Source organism: Mustelus asterias, chromosome 1 (genome assembly GCF_964213995.1).
Source record: "Mustelus asterias chromosome 1, sMusAst1.hap1.1, whole genome shotgun sequence".
Lineage (NCBI taxonomy): Eukaryota > Metazoa > Chordata > Chondrichthyes > Carcharhiniformes > Triakidae > Mustelus > Mustelus asterias.
Genome location: NC_135801.1, coordinates 114,699,403 through 114,724,342, shown reverse-complemented (window position 1 = coordinate 114,724,342; position 24,940 = coordinate 114,699,403). Strand labels below are relative to the sequence as shown.

The 24,940-nt window shown below is 44.1% G+C and overlaps 1 protein-coding gene across 4 annotated transcripts in view; it reads left to right on the top strand.

Moving 5' to 3' along the window:
• Positions 1–24,940, top strand: part of lnx1 (ligand of numb-protein X 1) — a 204,497-nt gene that overhangs the window by 67,068 nt on the left and 112,489 nt on the right. For all 4 annotated transcript variants that reach the window (XM_078217216.1, XM_078217214.1, XM_078217217.1 and 1 more), the window contains exon 2: positions 3,421–3,895. In XM_078217216.1, coding sequence (XP_078073342.1) covers positions 3,531–3,895 — 365 coding nt within the window. In that variant the 5' untranslated portion in view covers positions 3,421–3,530. The remainder of the gene's footprint in view (positions 1–3,420; positions 3,896–24,940) is intronic.

The window sequence follows — 24,940 nt, the reverse complement described above, 5'->3', positions numbered from 1 at the left end:
CTCCTTGCTCTTTTACTCCATGCCCCTATTGATAAAGCCCAGAATACGATCTGCTTTGTTAACTGCTCTCTTCACTTTTCCTGCCACCATCAATGGTCTATACAGCCAGGTCCCTCTGCTTGAAGTCTGGAAATAAGAACATGCAGGCTGACTGGCATTCCAGCCAGTAGTGCAAATTTGCTGGTGTGCCTGTCTCTGAAGCAGCCACAACTTAGGTAGAAAATTCATCCCAATGTGAGGTTTCATCAGATCTCATGAAAAAACAATGAAGCTGAACAAGGGAAAGAGAAAAACAAGAGGTCCTGTTGAGGAGAAGAGCAAAACTGTTTTTTTTTAAAAAAAAGGGTGGCATGAACAAGTTGGGCTGAAGGGCCTGTTTCCATGTAAACCTCTATGACTCTAAAACGTCTTCAAGGTGGGGACACTTGGAAGAAAAGTGGCAGTGAACTAAACTCTAATACGGAAGTAAAATACCATGGAAATTAGAGATAAAAACAGAAATGCTCAGCAGGTCAGGCAGCATCTGTGGAGAGAAACTGAGTTAACATTTTAATTTACTGACCTTTCATCAGAATTGAAATCCATGCATACCCCAGTAAGTTTGTTACAGCCTTTGCATTTTGCAGAAACCATGTTGGTTTACCACATTACCATGTCAACAAATTACAAGGTAAAGTTTGATCTTTGAAGTCCCAATACAGAACCTTGCGTGAACAATGCATAGAGGAATGGTCTGTGCATAATGCACAATGAAAGATTTTACACTAAGATTCTGTTATTTTGTGTTCAATGATGAATAAAAGTTTTCTGTCTCCTGCAGGGCGGGGCTGAGGGTGATTTCAAATAGAACTTGAAATAAACAACATATTTTAGTTTCACTTCCACAAGTTGAGACAGATTCAAAGATTTTTTGTTTAGGGAGGATCACAGTGACGAACAGAATAACAAAATCCAGTTTTACATAGAGCTGCCAGTTCTCAGAAAGCCAGATTAAAATAAGATATTTCTGGGCGTTTTCTGATTGCAAATTTTTCAGACAGGTCCTATTGCTGTCAATGTTTGAACAGACCTGTTGCAGTCACTCTGATGATGCACTGTGGTGATTGTTTGTGAAGATTCACAGTGCACTGCTTTATGTATTTGCTGAGTTGTACAGTTTGACAATAGCTTCGATATTATTTTCTCCTTTCCGATTCTCACTATTGTGATTCTGACTTTGTTTATCAAATGGCAAATGAATACAATGAATGACATCATTGCTCCACTTATTGTCCTGCAGATCAATCCCTGTTCACTGACCTTGGGAATTGTCCTATACGACAACATTGCAAAAGTCAACATCCCTGGATAGTGCAAAGAATTACTTTTATTTTTGGCCTGGTCATGCCCCTATCGTCTGTTTTTTATCCAGCATATCTGTAAACAAAGAACTTGCTTAACCTGCTCCAATGCAGACTGGCAGTTGGAGATTTAGCATTTCATTTTCTATTTAACTTACCTCCTTTTTTTCCCTTGGTCAATGTAAAATCAGTAGATTTTGGTGGCTTTCAGTTGAAGGGAAGCCTTCACCGAGAACTGCAAAGAGCTCAGGCCTGAGCAGCCATTGTTTGGGGACATGCTCTCTGTGTATGCCTGCTTTTGCAGCTGAAAACCAATGTAGACCAAGTGCCTTCCCAGACACTACCCCTCTCCCAAGCACCTCTACCTTGTGCTGTTGCTTTAAGAGACGGAACGCTGCTATATATTGTGGGCAGAAATTCTCAACAGATGAGCAATTCCCGCCTCCAGTGTGCAGCATTATCTCAGTCACATCCAGAAGTAAGAGCCTCAATTGTGGCACTGGGATGGGGGTGGTGGGTGGAGGGGGCAGGCGGGTGGCGGTGGGGTGAGGAGTGGCAGGGGGATGAGGAGGAGACTGAATTAACTGAGATGGGGAAAGAGGAGGAATCAGTGACAGACTTAACTGAAGGCAATAAAGGGAAATGCCAGCATGGGAGGGGCGGGGGGTCATGTGGAGGGGGGAGATGTAAGGGGAGGGGGAAGGTAGTGTGGAGGAGAGATGAGGGTGTGCAGTGGGGGGGAGATGTGGGGGAGATGTAGGAGAGGGGGGAGGGGGTGGGGAATGCCAGCTTTAGAAGGAAAGTGAATACATTTTCTCCCCTGAAGTAGTTTGCCAGCTGCTGTGGAGAAAAGAAATGTTACACTGCAAGAAGGAAAAAATAATTCCCAAATAACAAATAGGGAAATATTTTTCCGGAGAGTTGTGAAGATGATTCTCCTTTATTAGCTGGGAAAATTATCAGTTCCTCTATTCATTATAGATTCCAAACTACCTGAAAATGCATCAAATGAAGTGTGAAAGTTTCTAATGATTTTGCCTGAGACCCTTCGACATATCCTCATTCAAGATGTTTCCCCCTGCAATAGTTCTTAAGACATTACATTTACTTTGCTAAATAGACAAAAGTGACAGCTAATTGCACACAGCAAAAGAACACTAGTCCTACCTATTTTTGGTACATTGGTTGAAGCTGGTATGTGTGGTAAACCACTGTTAGCTTATTGCCTGTATATGTGACATGCCTGGACACATCCCTGCCGGCCCTACCCGAGACTCCTCCCCCCCCCCCCCCCCCCCCCCCCCGATCCAGGTATAAAGGCGACTGCTCCCCCCCCCGCCTCAGTCTGGACCAGTTCATCGGCATGGGTGTGCTCCAAGTCTTTTGCTAATAAAAGCCTATTTGTTCTTGCATACAAACTAGTCTTTGCTCGATTGATGGTGCATCAGTATGTTAGTCAGGACACTGGGGTAACTTTTACTTTTCTTCAGATAGTGCTGATGAAATCCATCTGAGCAGTGTGGTAGGGCACGGCATCGGTTTAATATTTCAGGTATTCTCAAAAGGAGACCATTCGGCCCATTGAGTCTGCACCGACAATAATCCCAACCAAGCCTTATCCCCATAACCAGATGTATTTACCCTGCTAACGCCCTTGACGCTGAAGAGCAATTTAGCATGGTCAATCAACCTAACCTGAACGATAGAGTATTGCTTGTGCTGAATTGTCAGCTCTGGCCTTTACATGAGGCTTAAACCCCAAAACTCAGTCACAAGAGAGTGCCATCAAATGAACCAAACTAAAATATACTCTTGTGACTCCGGAGGACACGTTTGAGCTCATATCCTGCTTCATTCCCACTGTCATATTGGTAAATCTCTTGGTATGACCTTTACTATGCTTATTTCTAAAGTAAATAATATTGTCCAGAAATGATCTGAGTCACAATTCTTCTATTGAACATGTTTTATAATGTTATCCTTCTTCAAGCAAAGTTCAACTTCATAAAGTTTTAATAACTATCTGTTGAAAGAAGAGTTTCACTGGTTTAATTGTCACTGTCCATGTTGTTTCTTTCAGTTCTCGGGTTTAACCAGGAACTCAGCAAGCTTCGTAATTGATAAGCACTGATTTGGAACTAGCTTTCACTGAATATTGTGTTGCTGGAATAAAGTGATTCTGCAGTGAATATGGATCCTGCTATGCCAACACTTTGTATCTGCTGTGGACAACCTCACCTGCCCCAGGAAAATCACACATATAATTACCGGGATGAAACAGATGACGATCTCATATGTCACATCTGCTTGCAGCCCTTAGTGCAACCACTGGACACACCATGTGGTCACACTTACTGTACTTTGTGCCTTACCAATTTCCTGCTGGTCAAAGATTTCTGCCCCATGGATCGGAAGCCCTTGTGTCTGAAGGTGTGCAAGAAGTCAAGCTTCCTGGTACTAAAACTGCTGGATAAACTATGGGTCTTTTGTCCATTTACGGAATACTGCACTGAAGTCATGCCGCGCTGTGAACTAGAAGTTCATCTACGTCACAAGTAAGTCCACTTTGGCTATTGGAGAAGAATGTTAACACAAATGTGTCGAGACATGAACCTGATGCTGATATTACACCCAATCTGTTAATCGTGTCCCTAAACTGTTGCTGATTGACCAAAGCGATTGCTCCGTGCAGCGATATGCTATAGCTAAATAAGAATTATTTTTAAAGTAAATAGATTGTCCAGAAATGATCTGAGTCACAATTCTTCACTTGAACATGTTTTATATTGTTATCCCTCTTCTTCAAAATTCACCTTGCGGATCCATGGCACAAGACAATGATATTTTTAAGGGAACTCTTTGGCTTCGAAAGGTTTTGATAACATTTGAACAACTGTTAAACACTCAAAGAGCAGCCAATCAAATATTTCTTTGAACAATCTCACAAGATGTTAGTATTTACATTGAATTTGATGACCTGGTTTATCCCTCAGAGATGTGGCTCCAGAAAAACGATTGTATTGAAATATGGGTGACACGGTGGCACAGTGATTAGCACTGCTATCTCACAGTGCCAGGACCACAGTGGCACAGTGATTAGCACTGCTATCTCTCAGTGCCAGAGACCATGGTGGCACAGTGATTAGCGCCACTATCTCACAGTGCCAGCAATCACGGTGACACAGGGATTAGCGCTGCTATCTCACAGTGTCAGGGACCATGGTGGCACAGTGATTAGCGCTACTGTCTCACAGTGCCAGGGACCACGGTGGCACAGTGATTAGCGCTACTATCTCACAGTGCCAGGGACCATGGTGGCACAGTGATTAGCGCTGCTATCTCACAGCGCCAGGGACCAGGGTTCAATTCTGGCACTGGGTGACTGTCTGTGTGGTGTTTGCATGTTCTCCCTGTGTTTGCGTGGGTTTCCTCTGGGTGCTCCGGTTTCCTCTCACTATCCAAAGATGTGTGGGTTAGGTTGATTAGCGATGCTAAATTACCTCTTAGTGTCAGGGAGATTTGCATGGTGAAAACATAGGGTTACAAGGATAGGGCCTGAGTGGGATTGTTATCATCGCAGGCTCGATGGGCCGAATAGAGTGTATCTGCACCGTACTGATTCTGTGATATCCTGATGCTGTTGAAGAATCAAGCTGATTTTTAACCCTTTGTGCATTGTAACTAAACTAAAGGAACCCGAACCACATTGAAAGATTATTTTTGTCCATCCAGCTCACAAGGTGCCAATGTTTTTTTTCTTTTACGCCCCCAGTCCTATGTTCTGTTTCCAAGTGGTCATAAACTGACACCAGTGGCAGCTGCTTCTTCCTCTGAACCCAGCCACAGAGATTGGTAGACTCTGAGAATTCTTTCAACTAGTTAAACATTTGACAGCAGTTTTATATTTCAGTTTTATTCTTTTGCATTTTATGTGAATGTTTTGGTGAGAATCCAATGACCACCCACCCTAAGACAAGAAAAAAACACCCTCATCAGAGTTATGTGATTGTGGAGAGTAATTTAGTTAGCTTGACTATGATGAAGATTGTAACCCCAAATTTTCCAGACTCCAGCTCGATGTTAATGGACAGCCAATAGCAAAACCTTGCAATTCTGTGGCTCCTGAGTCAGACATTAGAAACCACACTGCAGACATTGTACTGGCCAATGGGAGACTTTTTCAATTATTTATTGCCATCTGGGGTTTAATTATCTCTCTGCAAAGCACCAGCTAACACATTTGCGGAAAATTTCTTTATGGGCTATTTAGTACAGTCATTAACCTTTTGAAATAAATAGTTTAACTGTGCAAAGTAGCACACAAGGGACTTTTACAACAAGCAGAGAAAATCAGAACTCTAGTTATTTCATTTAAAAAGAAAGTCACGGGATCTTACTTTTATCTGAGCTGTTTGTATTCACTGAACGGATAATGTGAATGCAGAATGAGAATTGTATAACCGCTATTCATCATAATGACCAGTTGATATTGTCAGGTCAGAACCAGCCTGGCCACTTCCGTCATTGTTGATTTGATTTATTATTGTCACATGTATTAGTATACAGTGAAAAGTATTGTTTCTTGCACGCTGCACAGACAAAACATACCATGCATAAGTGAATTAATTCAGACTCATTCACTGAAATTCTATCGCCCAGCCCACCACGGATCCGGAGTGAGCGACGGGCGGACAACAGAAATGTCCCTTGACCTCAGGCGGGGTTTTCCAGTCTAGCTCGAGCAAGGCCGATTGTCACTGCTTAGGTAACAGATGGGAATGTAATAGCAGCAGGAGTAGCTGTGGCTAAGTTAGTTGAGCACTTGTCTATGAATCAGAAGCTTGAGAAAGATCAACTTAATGTGAGGTAGATCCACCTGTGTCCTTTCTGTCACAAGTCACTGGTGGCATTGTCTATCCGGTGCTTTGTCTTCCTCAGTTCGTGGTTCTATTTACCTTTGCTTCTGGGCCAAGAAAAATCTTCTAACTATTCCCTGAAATGTGCCCAAATCATTGCAGTTGTCTTTCTTGGATAGACTGTGTGTTATTTCTTGTCCAAACCATGTTGCTCTACATCATTCTGGATTCTGTGTCCAGTTATTAGCTTTTGCTCATCAACAAGGGTGGCACAGTGGTTAGCACTGCTGTCTCACAACGCCAGGAACCCAGGTTCGCTTCCCGGCTTGAGCCAATGTCTGTGTGGGGTCTGCACGTTCTCCTCATGTCTGCATGGGTTTCCTCCAGGTGCTCAGGTTTTCTCCCACAGTCCAAAAGACGTGCTGCTTAGGTGCATTGACCATGCTAAATTCTCCCTCAGTGTATCCGAACAGCCGCCAGAGTGCGGCGACTAGGGGATTTTCACAGTAACTTCATTGCAGTGTTAATGTAAGCCTTAGAGGTAAACTTAGAGGTTTACAGCATGGAAACAGGCCCAACTTGTCCATGCCGCCCTTTTTTTTAAAACCCTAGTTCCGATTGCCCCCATTTGGCCCAGATCCCTCTATACCCATCTTACCCATATAACTGTCTAAATGCTTTTTAAAAGACAAAATTGTACCCGCCTCTACTACTACCTCTGGCAGCTTGTTCCAGACACTCACCACCCTCTGTGTGAAAAAATTGCCCCTCTGGACACTTTTGTATCTCTCCCCTCCCACCTTAAACCTATGCCCTCTCGTTTTAGACTCCCCCACTTTGGGAAAAGATATTGACTTATCGAGCTGATCTATGTCCCTCTTTATTTTATAGACCTCTATAAGATCACCCCTCAGCCTTCAACACTCCAGAGAAAAAAGTCCCAATCTATCCAGCCTCTTCTTATAACTCAAACCATCAAGTCCTGGTAGCATCCTAGTAAATCTTTTCTGCACTCTTTCTAGTTAATAATATCCTTTCTATAATAGGGTGACCAGAACTGTACACAGTATTCCAAGTGTGGCCTTACCAATGTCTTGTACAACTTCAACAAGACGTCCCAACTCGTGTATTCAATGTTCTGACCAATGAAACCAAGCATGCTGAATGCCTTCTTCACCACTCTGTCCACCTGTGACTCGACTTTCAAGGAGCTATGAACCTGTACCCCCAGATCTCTTTGTTCTGTAATTCTCCCCAGCGCCCTACTATTAACTGAGTAAGTCCTACCCTGGTTCAATCTACCAAAATGCATCACCTTGCATTTATCTAATTTAAACTCCATCTGCCATTCGTCAGCCCACTGGCCCAAATGATCATGATCCCGTTGCAATCGGAGATAACTCTCCTCACTGTCCACTGTGCCACCAATCTTGGTGTCATCTGCAAACTTACTAACCATGCCCCCTCATATTCTCATCCAAATCATTAATATAAATGACAAATAACAGTGGACCCAGCACCGATCCCTGAGACATACCGCTGATCACAGGCCTCCAGTTTGAAAAACAATCCTCTACAATCACCCTCTGGCTTCTGTCATCAAGCCAATTTTGTATCCATTTAGCTACCTCACCCTGGATCCCATGAGATTTCATAGAATCATAGAATCCCTACATTACGGAAAGAGGCCATTCGGCCCATCGAGTCTGCACCGACCACAATCCCACCCAGGCCCTACACCCATATCCCTACATATTTACCCACTAATCCCTCTAACCTATGCATCTCAGGACACTAAGGGCAATTTTTAGCATGGCCAATCAACCTAACCCGCACATCTTTGGACTGTGGGAGGAAACCTGAGCACCTGGAGGAAACCCACGCAGACACGAGGAGAATGTGCAAACTCCACACAGACAGCGACCCAAGCCGGGAATCGAACCCAGGTCCCTGGAGCTGTGAAGCAGCAGTGCTAACCACTGTGCTACCGTGCCACCCAGATGTTGGGGTGGGACCGGGATTTGAACCTGGGTTCTCATGCTGCCAAAGCACACGCTCTACCACAGAGCTGTGTGACCACCCCTTATGCAACAATCTACCATGTGATACCTTGTTAAAGGCCTTGCTAAAGTCCATATAGACAACATCCTGTGACACTAGTAAATAAACTTAAATTATTCCAATACTTAGTCTATACAATAATGACCCTCACTTTGTAAAATCTTACCAAAGTATCTTTAAGCTCTCATATCCTGCATTTATAAGGTAAAAGGAAGAAAAATTGGGGTGGGGGATGGGGAGGGAAAGAATGAAACACAAGTGTAAAAAGCTTGTTTAAGCACATTTTAAGGCATTTTTAGAAAGAAAGAGCTAACATTTATATTGTACCTTTCACATCCTCATAATTTCACAAAGTACTTCACAGTCATTGAATTACCTTTTTCAGTTAGACATTGTTATAAATGTGGCAACCAGTCTGTGCACGGCCTGGTCCCAAGGCTGATAAAAATGACCAAATCTATTTTATTGGTTCTGGTTGAACACCCAGCAGAAACAGCTTTTTCAAATATTGGGTGGGATTTTCCGATCTCGATCTCCCTGCCACTGCTGCCAGAGAGAACGGAGAATTTGGCGCTCAGCCAAAGCTCCATTAATTGCAGCAGGACTGGAGAACCCCAGCTACGGACAAGGCCAGATCATTCTGGCCACTGTCTTTTATGAACAGGTAAAGAGGACTTCAATTTAATACATTTCCTCCAAACCCAACTCTGATACCGGAATTTTACCACCCAAGGCTCGTAAGATCCTGCCGAGGCCAACGGAGAATACCGTTCTGCAAGCCTCGCTTGCCCCGATTCTGGGGCGTGCGTGCCAGTAAAATTCTGGCCTGAGAATGTAACGCTCTCTCAGTACATCACCGATATATAGACCTAAATTATGGACGGAATTCAGCCAATAGGGCATGGGCCAAAGAGGCTGAGCGGTGCACTGTTGTGCCTTCTGATCCCAAGGAGTGCTGTAAAAGGCATTTATCTTCTTCAGGCAGCATCTCACACCTTCCTTTTACTGTCAGTTATCCTGAGCCCTGGGAAAACCACGTGGGTAACAATGACATTTAAATCACGCATCCAATAACCTGATTTAAAATAATTAATGAATTATTCTTGACTGTTCATAATCATCAACTCCTACCAAAGTATCTTTAGTCTCTCATATTCTGCATTGTTCAAGTAAAAGGGAGAAAAAATGGACAAAACTGGCAGGGGCGCAGAAGTGGTGGGGAGCAGAAAAATCAAATGTAATTGTGAAAGGTTTGACAGATTGCATGTGATGAAACCCACCACCTTAGAAATGGCAACAGGTATGTTCGGGAGTGGGGGTCTGTTGGGGCATGTTCCAGTTTCTGCATTTATTATTTCTCCCGATCCTCTCCTGCACATCACCGGGTTGTTAATATTGAGGCCTTAATCTGTGAAAGAGCAAGCGGGGATAAAAGCACTACCATGTATTTATGAAGCACACTATCGCATTATTTCTAAATGTCACCTAACATAAAAACACACGGTGTGGTGAAGCAGTAACTTATACGCTGCTGTTTCCCTCCCGTTACCTTGTTAAGTGGTGCATAAGGATGTCAGTACCCAAACAGATTTTCTGTATGAATGCTGACTCCAACTGATGATCAAACTCTGTAATCTTCTTACATTTCAATAATGTTCGGTCCAGCTTAATTTTGAAGAGATTTAAGTTCAGAGTACCAGTCTTCAGGCAGGAATGACCGTTGAGCCATAAAACAGGGAGTGATTTGTGACACAGCTGGACTGAAATATATGTGCCCTTATGGGAGAGGGAAAGATAGATTACAGAGCGGCATCTCAGCAACCATCTTTTGACAATGAAAGCTCTCTTGCTGCTGGCATTGCCCTGGCTAAGTCCTGCTAACTACATTGACAGTTTTGGCAACCTGCATTTTCTATGCAGAGAGCAGTGAGTACCAAAAAAATAGCTCCACATCTTGTGTTATAGTGTGTTTGTGTTGTGCTTCACTGCACATTATAATGTATTATTAACTAGAAATGAGACAAAAAGTGGTATTTAGCAATGTTCATGTTTATGTAATTAAAAAAGAAAATGCTGGAAATGCGCAGCAGGTCCAGCAGCATCTTTGGAGAGAGATAATGAATGGCTGGGATCTCTCCGGGAGAGAGAAGTCCCAACGTCGGGATCATATGTGGTTCCTGGGCCCATCAGGATGGGCACTGGGACCAGAGTGGCAATCTTCCTGGATGTGGTCTCTTAATTGACTGCATCGGGCCCATCGTCCAAGTAGGCTGCAGATGCTGCCGGTCCGTTCGGAAGGCCTGCACCTCCGGAGCTTCAGAGGCGTCTCTGAGAGGGGTGGGTGCTGCTGGGAAAGGCTGTCGGATTAGAGAATGGACTCATCGTGGAGGCACCTGAGGGCAATAGGCTCTTTCTATCAGTGAGCAGACCCTTCTGGGGGGTCTGGGTTAAAATCCTGGAACTCCCTCCCTCACAGCACAGTGGGTGTACCTACACTTCAAGGACCGCAAAAGTTCAAAAGGCAGCTTACCACCACCTTCTAAAGGGCAGTTAGGGATGGACAATAAATGCCGGCCTAGCAATTGACACCCACATCCCATAAATTAATTTAAAAATAAAATGTGTCTTCGGGGCTGTGCAAACAGCCTTTCCTAATCCCAATCTCCTTTTACAGGCATGGAGGTTCCAGAAAAAATGGCCCTTAATTGGGCCTTTAATTATTCAAAGCCTCCATTCAGTGGGGAGCCACTCTAGCACAGAGCCCTGATTGGGACTCCTTCAGGTTTATTTGGTAGCAAAAACCACTAGCTTTCGAAGCACTGCTCCTTCATCAGGTGAGTGGGAGTTCTGTTCACAAACAGGGCATATAAAGACACAAACTCAATTTACAAAATAATGGTTGGAATGCGAGTCATTACAGGTAATCAAGTCTTAAAGGTACTGACAATGTGAGTGGAGAGAGGGTTAAGCACAGGTTAAAGTGATGTGTATTGTCTCCAGCCAGGACAGGTAGTGAGATTTTGCAAGCCCAGGCAAGTCGTGGGGGTTACAGATAGTGTGACATGAACCCAAGATCCCGGTTGAGGCCGTCCTCATGTGTGCGGAACTTGGCTATCAGTCTCTGCTCAGTGACTCTGCGCTGTCGTGTGTCGTGAAGGCCGTCTTGGAGAACGCTTACCTGAAGATCAGAAGCCGAATACCTGTGACCGCTGAAGTGCTCCCCAACAGGAAGAGAACAGTCTTGTCTGGTGATTGTTGAGCGATGTTCATTCATCCGTTGTCGTAGCGTCTGCATGGTCTCCCCAATGTACCATGCCTCGGGACATCCTTTCCTGCAGCGTAGCCGGCATCTCCACATTATATGTCCTGTTTGTGAACTGAAATCCCACCCACCTGATGAAGAAGCAGCGCTTCGAAAGCTAGTGGCTTTTGCTACCAAATAAACCTGTTGGACTTTAACCTGGTGTTGTGAGACTTCTTACTGTGTTTATCCGAGTCCAACGCCGGCATCTCCACATCATGGGAATCCTTCCCCAGTGACAAATTGGCACAGGGGTATTGTCACAATATAGCTCCCCAGCTTTTTACCGTCCCACTCCTTGCCCCACTGCAATGTCAGTAAAATCTCAGCTAATGGAAAGGGCAGCATGATGGCACAGTGGTTAGCATTGCTGCCTCACAGCTCCAGAGATCCAGGTTCAATTCTGGCCTCGTGTCACTGTCTGTGTGGAGTTTGCACGTTCTCCCTGTGTCTGCGTGGGTTTCCTCTGGGTGCTCTGGTTTCTTCCCACACTCCAGAGATGTGCGGGTTAGGTTGATTTGCCACAGTAAATTTAAGTGACAAAAAGGGACGAAGGTGAAAAGCAAAAGCAGGCAACGGAACAAGTAAAGGTACAAAACCTGGGTGTGCCTGAGGTGTTAATGGATCAGAATTCATCATCAACAGCAGCTATCTTAAGCACTGGGGGCTGAGGTTATTATCTGAACCTGTTGAACACAATGTTGACTTGTCTTTCATTATTCTGTTCCTCGCTGCACAGATTCTGTCTGACCTGCTGAATATTTCAGCCTTTTCTGTTTTTACTTCAGATTTTCCAGTTTCCGCAGTATTTTGCTTTTATATTCATGCTAATGTTGCTGTGAATTCTTATAAATTCCATTTGTTTATTTGTGTTTACACCTTAAGCTCAGAAATATCCTAGAATTACAAAATAATAAATCAGAAGATTCATTAATTGCTCACTGCATGTAACTTATATTGGCTTTTGGAATTCTCTTAATATTGTTGCAAAGAAAATCCATTACTTTGTGAGTTGATGTTTACAGCTTTCGACAGTACAAGAAGGTAATAGCCGATCAATTAACCCGGAATGGGCAGCACGGTGGCACAGTGGTTAGCACTGCTGCGTCACAGGACCAGGGACCCAGGTTCAATTCCGACCTCGGGTCACTGTCTGTGTGGAGTTTGCACATTCTCCCCGTGTCTGCATGGGTTTCCTCAGGGTGCTCCGGTTTCCTCTCTCAGTCCAAAGATGTGCGGGTTAGGTTGATTGGCCGTGCTAAATTGACCCTAGTATCAGGGGGATTATGTGGGGTTATGGGAATAGGACCTGGGTGCGATTGTGGTGGGTATAGACTTGATGGACTGAATGGCCTCCTTCTGTACTGTAGGGATTCGATGATTTTATGACTGGAATGGGGTATAAAGTGGTGACAGAGAAGGGGAGGATTGTGGTGAGGTGAGGATGAAACTGTCACTGAGGCTCAGATAGGATGGGCCAAGGTCAATGAGATTTTAAAGGATAATCATTTTGAAATATACTCACAGAGATACAGAGTTGTTGGATATGCTGGCATTGAGCTGAGTTCAGGGACTTCTGAGATTTGGCAACAGTGTGATTTGGACAGGGACCGGTTGTTGAAGGAAGGGCTCTGGTCCTTGGATTTGGTAAATGTTGTGGGGCTTATCCTGGGACAGGAGGTACTTGGGTTCAGCTGCACTGAAGAGGGGATTCTTACCAATAGTAGCATTGGCAAAGATCAGAAAAGGGGGGAGAATCAGTGCAATAACTGGGATCTGGCACTTGTCTTTCCTCCACAGCTACCGATGCTCACGTGGAACAAGCGGTCAGAAACGTAGGTGCAGGGAGAGTGCAGCAAGTAGAAGATGAGGAGTGGAGATGAAAGCAGCCAGAGAGTTACAGGACCAGTTAGGGAGATGGAAAAGAGGAGCCTGAAGTGGGGGCCACAGGTAGCACTCCTTCAGCATCCTAATCTTGGTTCTCCACAGTACCTCCAAAAGAAACAGTGGTTAAAATATTTGTCCCACCATCGGGCAGCCTCGTCCACTAGTTCCCAGGCATCAGCTGAGAGCAGTAGCTAACGATTTCCTTCAACCATCAGCCAGTCTTGGCCCAGTTTTGCTTTTATGCTGCACAGTGTGTTTTGTGGCTTCTGGTGTTTGTGGTTTTTGTGCCACTCCATTGTGTCTGTTGTTTCTTGGTATCATTACTCTCATACTTCTTTAAGTTCACATACCCTAAAACCTTACAAACCATAGCTCTCTTCTCCCCAATACTTATAGATATATTATTTTTGATTTTCATCTCAATCCTTTTGCTCACCATTCTGCTGACCATTATTACCCGAACGTCAACCTGATTCCTCATCCCAACAAATCTTTTTTGGTCCCCACTCATTGCTACAAATATTCCTATGCTTCTAATGCTCATCACTTCTCTCATTTGTGTTACAGAGTGAGAGAGAATTACTGCTATTCATGTTTCCTTCCCGAATGTCTTCAATCAGTAAATCTTTGAGAGGGAGATGTGCATGTGTAGTATGTTTTAAACCCTGAGTGGGTGGACACTTTGAATGATCAGCAGCCAGCTTTCAATAGGTTTAAAACAATGGATTGTTTACTCATGCACTCAGCTTGAAAATCTAATGCTACGGCACTCACGCAGTCACAGAGACAGACACAGTCAATGAAAGTACGGTGAAAGAGAACAGTGCACTTTTACAAATTATAATCAAGAGAAATAATTCATTATTCATGTGATTGGCTTGTGTGGGAAAACAAACATTGCAGGCCTGATGAAGATGTCTTCACTCATGAAGTTTTGTTTAGGTGATTTCAACAGCTGAAGTCGCATGCGAAAGTTGTTGCAGGATTCTCTCGAAGAGATGGATTTTCTGCATGTCACGTAGTCAGTTGCATGTAGTCTCATTACCTGGAGGTCAATGTGCTATATTGGTGGAGTTGTAAAAGCAATAAGCTTGGAGACCTGAGGATGTTACAGGCTCCAGTTCTTAAGGCATAGGTGTTACTGCCCTTTCTGTTATTGCTGTGTCTTTCTGCAGTAAGTCTCACAACACCAGGTTAAAGTCCAACAGGTTTATTTGGTAGCACAAGCCACTAGCTTTCGGAACGCTGCTCCTTCGTCAAATAAGTGGGAGTTCTGTTCACAAACAGGGCATATAAAGACACAAACTCAATTTACAAAATAATGGTTGGAATGCGAGTCTTTACAGGTAATCAAGTCTTAAAGGTACAGACAATGTGAGTGGAGAGAGGGTTAAGCACAGGTTAAAGAGATGTGTATTGTCTCTAGCCGGGACAGTTAGTGAGATTTTGCAAGCCCAGGCAAGTCATGGGGGTTACAGATAGTGTGACATGAACCCAAGATCCCGGTTGAGGCTGTCCTCATGTGTGCGGAACTTGGCTATTTCTGCAGATAGCATATAAAGATTGAAGGGGAGACCGACATGGCAGCTCTACCATGTGGCTTTTCACAGTTCCTTTTCCAAGTATGGTGTTGGTCTTGGGTTGATTAGCCACAAACTGGGTTATTGTTTGTAGAGATTCACCCTGGGGTGGGAGGGGTGATGGCTAAGTCGTAGAATCATCAAATCATAGAATCCCTTTGGTGCAGAAGGAGGCCATTCAACTCATCAAGCCTGCGCTGACAACAATCCTACCTAGGCCCAATCCCCGTAGCCCCACGTATTTACCCTGCTAATCCCCTTGACACTAAGGGTCAATTTATCATGGCCAATCCACCTAACCCGCATATCTTTGAATATGGGAGGAAACCAGAACACCCGGAGGAAACCCACGCAGACACGGGGAGAACGTGCAGACTCCACACAGCTAGTGACCCAAGCCGGGATCGAACCCAGGTCTCTGGTGCTCTGAGACAGCAGTGCAAACCACTGTGCCATCGTGCCATCCGTCAGTTACCACCCTTTTTTCAGAAGGACCCATTCAAGTCAGGAAATGCCTGAAATGGGCTGAATGGCCTCTTTCTGTGGTGTAAGATTCTGGAATAAAATGTTTGATACAAATTATGCTCGACGCCTTATCTGCTTTATACGCTTTTCATATTTACATATGATAAAAATCTTGCGCATGATGCACTTCCCTTCTACATTATTCTTGCTTCAAATTTTTGTAGAATGTTTTTATGTCAGTGTTTATAGTGGAAGAGCCATGGACCCAAATTCAATGGTATTTCTACTACTCTTTTAGCAATGCAGTGGGGCTTTTCCTTTCTGAGGCCTGTAAAGTGAATATTGTTCCTACTCACTCCATAGGAGCTGGGCTCCAGTTTCCATTGTCACCTGATGGCTTCTTGTATTATGTCTGTTGTTATTGTAGGTTTTACCACAGTTGCTGTGGCAACAATTAATCCAACGACAATAGCGCCATTCAAGATTCCAGGCGCGAGTGGTTTTTGTAACTAGATTTAACATGTTGACTGTAAACTGAACACCATATTGTAGAAATGCCATGCAGACAATGCAACCTAGTTCTCAGGCTCCAGCTACCTTGAACACTCAGCTCCCAAAGACCATAATGCGGCCTAGTTCCCTCGGATTGGAGCAACTGCAGCTCTCCAAGATGTTACGCAGCATGAACATCTTAACTATGCTTTGCTTTGGGGGGAATCAGGTTCTACTCTCACGCTATAAGACAAACTTGGTCTGTGCCCATGGATTGTGTGGTTGCATGTTTAGTTGAGGCTACATTTTAAGGTGTTTACCAAATTCCACTATTTTTCATCTTTGTCTCTGATCTACCAACTCTAATTATTTTGTACTCAAAGTACATAATACATTTGAAGTACATAGGCCAAACCTTTACCATTTCTGGTATCTTGTCAACTACAACAGCAACAGTTTATATTTATAGAGCATCTTTAATGGGGCGGCACGGTGGCACAGTGGTTAGCACTGCTGCCTCACAGCACTAGGGACCCAGGTTCAATTCCGGAATTGGGTCACTGTCTGTGTGGAGTCATAGTCATAGCCTTAGAGGTTTACAGCATGGAAACAGGCCCTTCAGCCCAACTAGTCCATGCCACCCTTTTTAAACCTCTAAGCTAGTCCCAATTGCCTGCTTTTGGCCCATATCCCTCGATACCCATCTTACCATGTAACTGTCGAAATGCTTTTTAAAAGACAAAATTATACCTGCCTCTACTACTACCTCTTGCAGCTTGTTCCAGACATTCACCGCCCTCTGTGTGAAAAAACTGCCCCTCCGGACACTTTTGTATTTCTCCCCTCTCACCTTAAACCTATGCCCTCTAGTTTTAGACTCCCCTACCTTTGGGAAAAGATATTGACTATCTAGCTGATCTACTCATTATTTTATAGAGCTTTATAAGATCACCCCTCAGCCTCCTACGCTGCAGAGAAAAAAGTCCCAGTCTATCCAGCCTCTCCTTATAACTCAAACCATCAATTCCCGGTAGCATCCTAGTAAATCTTTTCTGCACTCTCTTTCTAGTTTAATAATATCCTTTCTATAATAGGGTGACCAGAATTGTACACAGTATTCTAAGTGTGGCCTTACCAATGTCTTGTACAACCTCAGCAAGACGTCCCAATTCCTGTATTCAATGTTCTGACCAATGAAACCAAGCATGCTGAATGCCTTCTTCACCACTCTGTCCACCTGTGACTCCACTTTCAAGGAGCTATGAACCTGTACCCCCAGATCTCTTTGTTCTGTAACTCTCCCCAACGCCCTACCATTAAGTGAGTAAGTCCTGCCCTGGTTCAATCTACCAAAATGCATCACCTCGCATTTATCTAAATTAAACTCCATCTGCCATTCGTCAGCCCACTGGCCCAATTGACCAAGATCCCGTTGCAATCCAAGATAACCTTCTCACTATGCCACCAATCTTGGTGTCATCTGCAAACTTACTAACCATGGCTCCTATATTCTCATCCAAGTCATTAATATAAATGACAAATAACAGTGGACCCAGCACCAACCCCTGAGGCACAACCACCCTCTGGTTTCTGTCATCAAGCCAATTTTGTATCCATTTAGCTACCTTATCCTGGGTCCTGTGACATTTAACCTTATGCAACAACCTACCATGTGGTACCTTGTCAAAGGCCTTGCTAAAGTCCGTGTAGACAACATCAACTGCACTGTCCTCATGTACCTTCTTAGTTACCCCTTCAAAAAACTCAATCAAATTTGTGAGGTATGATTTTCCACTCACAAAGCCATGCTGACTGTCCCTAATCAGTCCTTGTGTCTCTAAATGCCTGTAGATCCTGCCTCACAAAATACCTTCCAACAACTTACCCCCCACCGATGTGATGCTCACCGGCCTGTAGTTCCCAGACTTTTCCCTGCAGCCCTTTTTAAACAAAGGCACAACATTTGCCATCCTCCAATATTCAGGCACCTTGCCTGTGACTACCGATGATTCAAATATCTCTGCTAGGGGACCCACAATTTCCTCCCTAGCCTCCCACAATGTCCTGGGATACACTTCATCAGGTCTCAGGGATTTATCTACCTTAATGCGCTTTAAGACTTCCAGCACCTCCTTCTCTGTAATATGTACACTCCTCAAGACATCATTATTTATTTCGGCAAGTTCCCTTACATCCATGCTTTTCTCAACAGTAAATACTAATGAGAAATATTTGTTTAGGATCTCACCAATCTCTTGTGGATCGGCACATAGATGACCTTGTTCATCCTTAAGAGGCCCTACTCTCTCCCTAGTTACTCATTTGGCCTTTATGTATTTGTAGAAGCTCTTTGGATTCTCCTTTGCCTTATCTGCCAAAACAATCTCGTTTCCACTTTTTGCCCTCACGATTTCTCTCTTAACTCTACTCCTACACCCTCTATACTCTTCAAGGGATTCACTTGATCCCAGCTGCCTATACATGTCATGTGCCTCCTTCTTCTTGACCAGGGCCTCAATATCGTGAGTTATCCAGGGTTCCCTACTTCTACCAGCCCTGTCCTTCACTCTAAGAGGAATGTGCTTACCCTGAATCCTAGTTAACACACTTTTGAAAGCCTCCCACTTACCAGACGTCCCTTTGCCTTCCCACAGACTCCCCCAATTAACTTTTGAAAGTTCCTGCCTGATACCATCAAAATTGGCCTTTCCCCAATTTCGAAATTTACCTTTTGGGCCAGACCTAATATTCTCCATAGCTATCTTAAAACCAATAGAATTATGGTCACTGGTCCCAAAGTGATTCCTCACTAACACTTCTGTCACCTGCCCTTCCTATTTCCCAAGAGGAGGTCAAGTTTTGCCCCCCACTCTAGTCGGGCCATCCACGTACTGAATGAGAAATTCCTCCTGACTACACTCAACAACTTTTTCTCCATCCAACCCTCTAATACTGTAGCTGTCCCAGTCATGTTGGGAAAGTTAAAATCCCCTACTATTACCACCCTATTTTTCTTGGAGCTATCTTTAATCTCCTTACATATTTGCTCCTCAATTTCCCGCTGACTATTTGGGGGCCTATATTACAACCCTATCAAAGTGATTTCCCCTTCTTATTTCTCAGTTCTACGCATATAGACTCAGTGGCTGAACCCTCAGATATATCCCCTCTCAGTACTGCTGTGATGTTTTCCCTAATCAAAAGTGCAACTCCCCCTCCTCTCTTACCTCCTGTTCTATCTTTCCTATAGCATCTGTACCCTGGAACATTGAGCTGCCAGTCCTGTCCTTCCCTTAGCCATGTTTCAGTAATTGCTATAATATCCCAGTCCCACGTACCCATCCATGCCCTGAGTTCATCTGCCTTGCCCGTCAGGCCTCTTGCATTGAAATAAATGCAGTTTAATCTGGACTTCCCTTGCTCTCTGCTCTGCTTTTGCCTCATCTGTCTGGCACTAGGATTACTGACACTGCCTGTACTACTTAATGTGCTCTCTTTAACTTCTGTGCTGTCCTCAACCTTCTCTTCTGTCTCCCTACTGCTTTGGATCCCACCCCCCTGCCAAACTAGTTTAAACCCTCCCGAGTGGTTCTAGCAAATCTCCCCGCCAGGATGTTAGTCCCCCTCCAGTTCAGGTGTAACCCGTCCCTCTTGAACAGATCACCCCTTCCCCAGAAAAGATCCCAATGATCCACAAATCTAAATTCCTGCCCCCTGCACCAGCTCTCAAGCCACGCGTTTATCTGCCTAATCTTCCTATTCCTACTCTCACTAGCACGTGGCACCAGTAGTAGTCCAGAAATTACTACCTTCGAGGTCCTGCACTTGAGCCTTCTGCCTAACTCTCTATATTCACATTTCAGGACCTCATCCCTTTTCCTACCTCTGTCATTGGTACCAATACGTACAACAACTTCTAGCTGCTCACCCTCCCCCTTAAGAATGTCGTGCACTGCTTAGAGACGTGGTTGACCCTGGCATGAAGGAGGCAACACACCATCTTGGAGTCTTAATTGCGGCCACAGAAACGCCTGTCTGTGCCTCTAACTAGCGAGTCCCCTATTACTACTGCTCGCTTGCTCTTTGCCCGACCCTGCTGTACAGCAGAACAAGGTGTGGTGCCACAGGCCTGACTGCTGCTGGTATCTTCCCCTTATAGGTTATCCCCCTCAACAGTATCCAAAATGGTATACCTGGTTGAAAGAGGAATAGCCACAGGAGACTCCTGCACTACCTGCCTACCTCTCCTGGTAGCCACCCATCTACCTGTCTGAACCTGTGGTGTGACAACCTCCCTGTAACTAATGTCTATCACACTCTCTGCCTCCTGTGTGCTCCGCAGTGCATCCACCTGCTGCTCCAACCGAACAATGCAGTCTGTGAGGAGCTGCAACAGGACACACTTCCTGCCGACAAAGTTGTCAGGGAGACTAGATTGCTCTCTAATTTCCCACATCTGGCAGGAGGAACATATCACTGCCCTAATTGCCATACTGCCCTTATACAGGTAAAAGGATAAAAGAATATTTGTATAAGGGATAAAATAATCTCAACTCACCTTTCCTGGAGTTTGCACATTCTCCCTGTATCTGCGTGGGTTTCCTCCCACAGTTCAAAGATGTGCAGGTTAGGTTGATTGGCCAGGCTAAATTGCTCCTTAGTATCAGGGATTAGCAGGGTAAATATGTGGGATTACAGGAATGGGGCTGGGTGGGATTGTGATGGCTGCAGACACAATGGGCCAAATGGCCTCCTTCTTCACTGTAGGGATTCTGTGATTCTATGAATAAAATGTCCCAAGGCCCTTCACAGGATCATTATTAAATATACCACCAAGCAACGTAAAGAGATATTGAGGCTGGATTTTCACCTGAAAGGCAATTAGCCTGAGTCGCGATATTTCCAAGTCAAACACTCTTGCCTCAGGAAAAAGTACCCGGAACGATGTGATTTTTGTTCTGGGGGCGGTGGGGAGGGTGGCACTGCTGATCAAGGGCAACACGGGCTATTAAGTGCCTAGGTGAACTGGTTAAAAGCCTGCCTTGGTTCTCTGAGGCATTGTCCCAGTTGTGTAGTTAAGTATTTGGCCCTCTAGCCCTGCCCCCTCATGCCCTTTCACCTTCCCATCCTCCCATCTACTCCTCATGCCCCAGCCATGCCAACCCATGCTCCACACCCATTCCCAATGGTCCTCCATACCCTCCATCTCAACCCATGCCCCTTCACTCAGCTCCAATGGCCCTGAGCATCCTCCATGCCAACTCATGCTTCCCCACTCATCCTCATAGCTCCTTACAGTATGTTTAGCAACTTAATGTCAACATATGTTGACTCATTCCTCCGACTCAACTCCTTGTGGTCCCTTGTAGATCCTCTGCTAACTTAATGCCAAATAATGACAAACCATGCCTCCCGTTCACCACTCTTTGCCTTTACACCCTCCATGGATACTTGCCCAGCATCCACCATGGAAAGATGCGAGGGATGGGATTTTCTGGCCTGCCCTGAGACCAACAATTCCTGCTTGAGGATAATGGACCGTTAAATGGTCCATCCACCTGCAATGACTCCTGCGATGGGTGGGATCTGAAAATCTACTCTCAGGAGTCATGCTGAGATAAAACAAAATAAAATTCTAAGTATCTATTACAGACTTCACAATTTGAAAAAAACACTAGTTCATGAAAGAACATTCATTGCATTTTAACCCACTCAAGTATTTAATCCCTGATAAAAACAAACATTTGCATAAATCAGCCCACATCAATGGCAGTTAATCCTTTAAAACTTTCTGGAGCTTTCAATCAACTGTGAACTTGCCTACTGTCATATTCTCACTCTTAGACATAGGTGGGTTAATCTTTTTCAAAACATAAAGGCCAGGCAATTTAAATCACTTGACAGTTCTCCATACTATTTCCACTCTTTGTGAGTTGTTATGTCCCACTATAAAGTAATGAACAATATGCTGTTGAAGCCATTACTGGAGTGAAAATTGGATCTGCTTGTCATGTGTACTGAGTTTAAATGGCCCAGCTGACCCATAATTCATGCTTATGCATTTCATGTACCATCTCCTTTCCCCTACCGGTGAAAATTGGATCTCCTGGAAATGGGAATATGGTTTCAGGATCTGGGTCCCATCCACCATCTTTAAAGCTCCTTGAAGCTTCCCAAACTCTGCAAAAATCCAGCCCACTAGGTCAGATGGGCAAAGATGTCCGCTTGATTGGGATCCCATCCGCAAAGGTTCACTCTTCCCTTCACCAACGTACAATAGCACAGTGTGTACCATCTACAAGAGGCACTGCAGGAGCTCACCAAGGCTTTTTAGACAGCACCTTTCAAACCCACAACCACTACTATCTAGAAGGACAAGGACAGCAGACATATGGGAACACCACCACTTGGAAGTCCCTTCCAATCCACTCACCATCCTAATTTGGAAACATAGCATCATTCCTTCCCTGTCGCTGGGTCAAAATCCTGCAATTCTCTCCCTAACAGCATTGTGGGTGTATCTACGCCACATGGACTGCAGCGGTTCAAGGCAGCTCATCAACACATTTTCAAGGGCAAGTAAGTGGGCAATAAATGCTGGCCTAGCCAGCGAAGTCCACATCCCTTGATTGAATTTAAAACAAATCTTGGTCAGAGGTAGATTTAAAGAAGTGTACTGAAGGAGAAAAATGAAAAGGTGCAGAGTGGGTATTCCAGAGCTTGGCACCTAGGCAACTGAAGATATGGCCATTGATGGTGGAGCAATTAAAATTGGGGATGCGTAAGAGGCCAGAAATAGAGTAGCACAGATATCTCGGAGGCTTGTGTGGTTGGAGAAGATTATAGGGAGAGGTATAACCATGCAGACATTTGAAAATAGGGGCGAGAATTTTTAGTCAGGAAGATATTTGGCTGGGAGCCAATGTAAATCAGCGAGTTTAAGGTAATAGAGGAATGAGACCTGTTGGGACACGAGCAGCAGAGTTTGGATGACCTCATGGTTAGGTAGAATGTGGGAACCAGCCAAGAGTGAGTTGGAATAGTTGAGTCTGGGAGTAATGAAGGCATGTGTGAGGGTTTCAGCAGCAGATGGGCTGAGACCGGAACAAATTCATGTGATGTTACAGGGGTGGAAATAAGTAGTTTTGATGATGACATAAACATGAGGTCAAAAGCGCATCTCAGGATCAAATGTGACACCAAGGTTGTGGACATACTGGCTTAATCTCAGAATGTTACCAGGAAGAGAGTTGAGATTCAGTAGCTGGAAACAGGGACTGAAAACAATGGCTTCAGCCAGTCTTATATTTAATTGGAGATCATTTTTGTACATCCTGTACTGGATATTGGATAAGAAGCCTGTTAGTAACAACAGTGATGGAGTTGAGAAAGGTGGCAATGAGATAGAGCTGGGTGTCATCAGTGTACATGTGAAACCTAAGATATCACCAAGGGGCAGTATGCAGATGAGAAATAGGAGGAGATCAAAGTTAGATCCTTGGGGGACACCAGCAGTAATGGAACAGGAAGCTTTTGCAAGTGATACTTTGGCGATTATTAAATAGATAAGAATGGAACAAGGTGAGGACAGTCTCACCCAGCTATTGACAGTGATGAGGTGTTGGAAGAGGATGGTATGGCCAATGATGTCAAAGGTCACACACAGGTCAGGAAGGATGAGGAGAGAAAGTTTATTTTTATCACAGTCACATGGGATGCCATTTGTCAATCAGACGCTTCTCAGGGTATGAGCCTCTTAATTTGTTTATCATTCTTTTGTCTTGCTAATTAACTATTATTCATACATAATTCTCATTTAGCCCTGCTGGTGATGGCCACTCCTAGTCAGTTCAACACTGCAGCTTGTTCTTCATTCAGATTTTCCACTCTCGATTCCAAATTCATATTCAAGCCAACAATATGTGAATTTGGGATTTTGTAAAGATTAGTGCTGGACAATGATACTAACTGAGAATAGATTCTATTTCACCAGGTGGTAAATAATAAACTTTTATTACAAATGTTTTATGAACATTTCAAGTTTTTCAAATGGATTGTAAACAGGATGCAGCCCAATGGAATTATTCCTCACAAGTCTTGATCTTAATTGTGTCCTAGACAGAGTGCCTATTTCAATAAAGAAAGTCAGAATCAATGATCCTAGCTTGACTGAAACTGGCAGAGGTCTGGAAGTAGTTGAGTGTGTGCAATCTAAGCTGAGGTTTTGTGTTTACACCAGCTAACAGTGGAAAAAGCCCAAAAAAACCAGCTAGTTTTCCTCCAAGTCATACAATACTCAGACTTGGAAATATATTGCCATTCCTTCATTATTGCTGTTTCAAAATCCTAACAATATAAATTGATGACTTGGAGGAAGGAAGCAAATGTACTGTGGCCAGATTTGCAGACGACACAAAAGTAGGTGAAAAGGCAAGTTACAAAAGGGATTCAAACAGCTTCCAAAGAGACATTAATAAGTTAAGTAAGTGGACAAAAAATTGGCAAATGGAGTATATTGTGGGAAAATGTGAAGTTCTTCATTTTAGAAGGGAGAACTAAAGAACAGTATTCTTTAAATAGAGAAAAACCTCTGAAAGCTGCAACACAAAGGGAGTTGTGGATACTTGTGTACAAAACACAAAAAGCTAGCACGCAAGTGTGGCAGGTAATCAGGAAGGCTAATGGAATGTTGGCCCTTATTTCAAGGGAGTTGGAGTATATAAGAGTAAGGAAGTCTTGCTGCAACTGTAGAAGGTACTAGTGAGACTACATCTGGAGTAATGAGAGCAGTTTTGGTCCCCTTATTTCAGGAAGGATGTTATTTTATTGGAGGCAGTTCAGAGAGGTTCACTAGGATTACCCCCGGTATGGAGGGATTGTCTTATGAGGAAAGGTTAAACAGGTTGGGACTCTACTCATTGGAATTTAGAAAAATGAGGGGTGATCTCATTGAAGCAT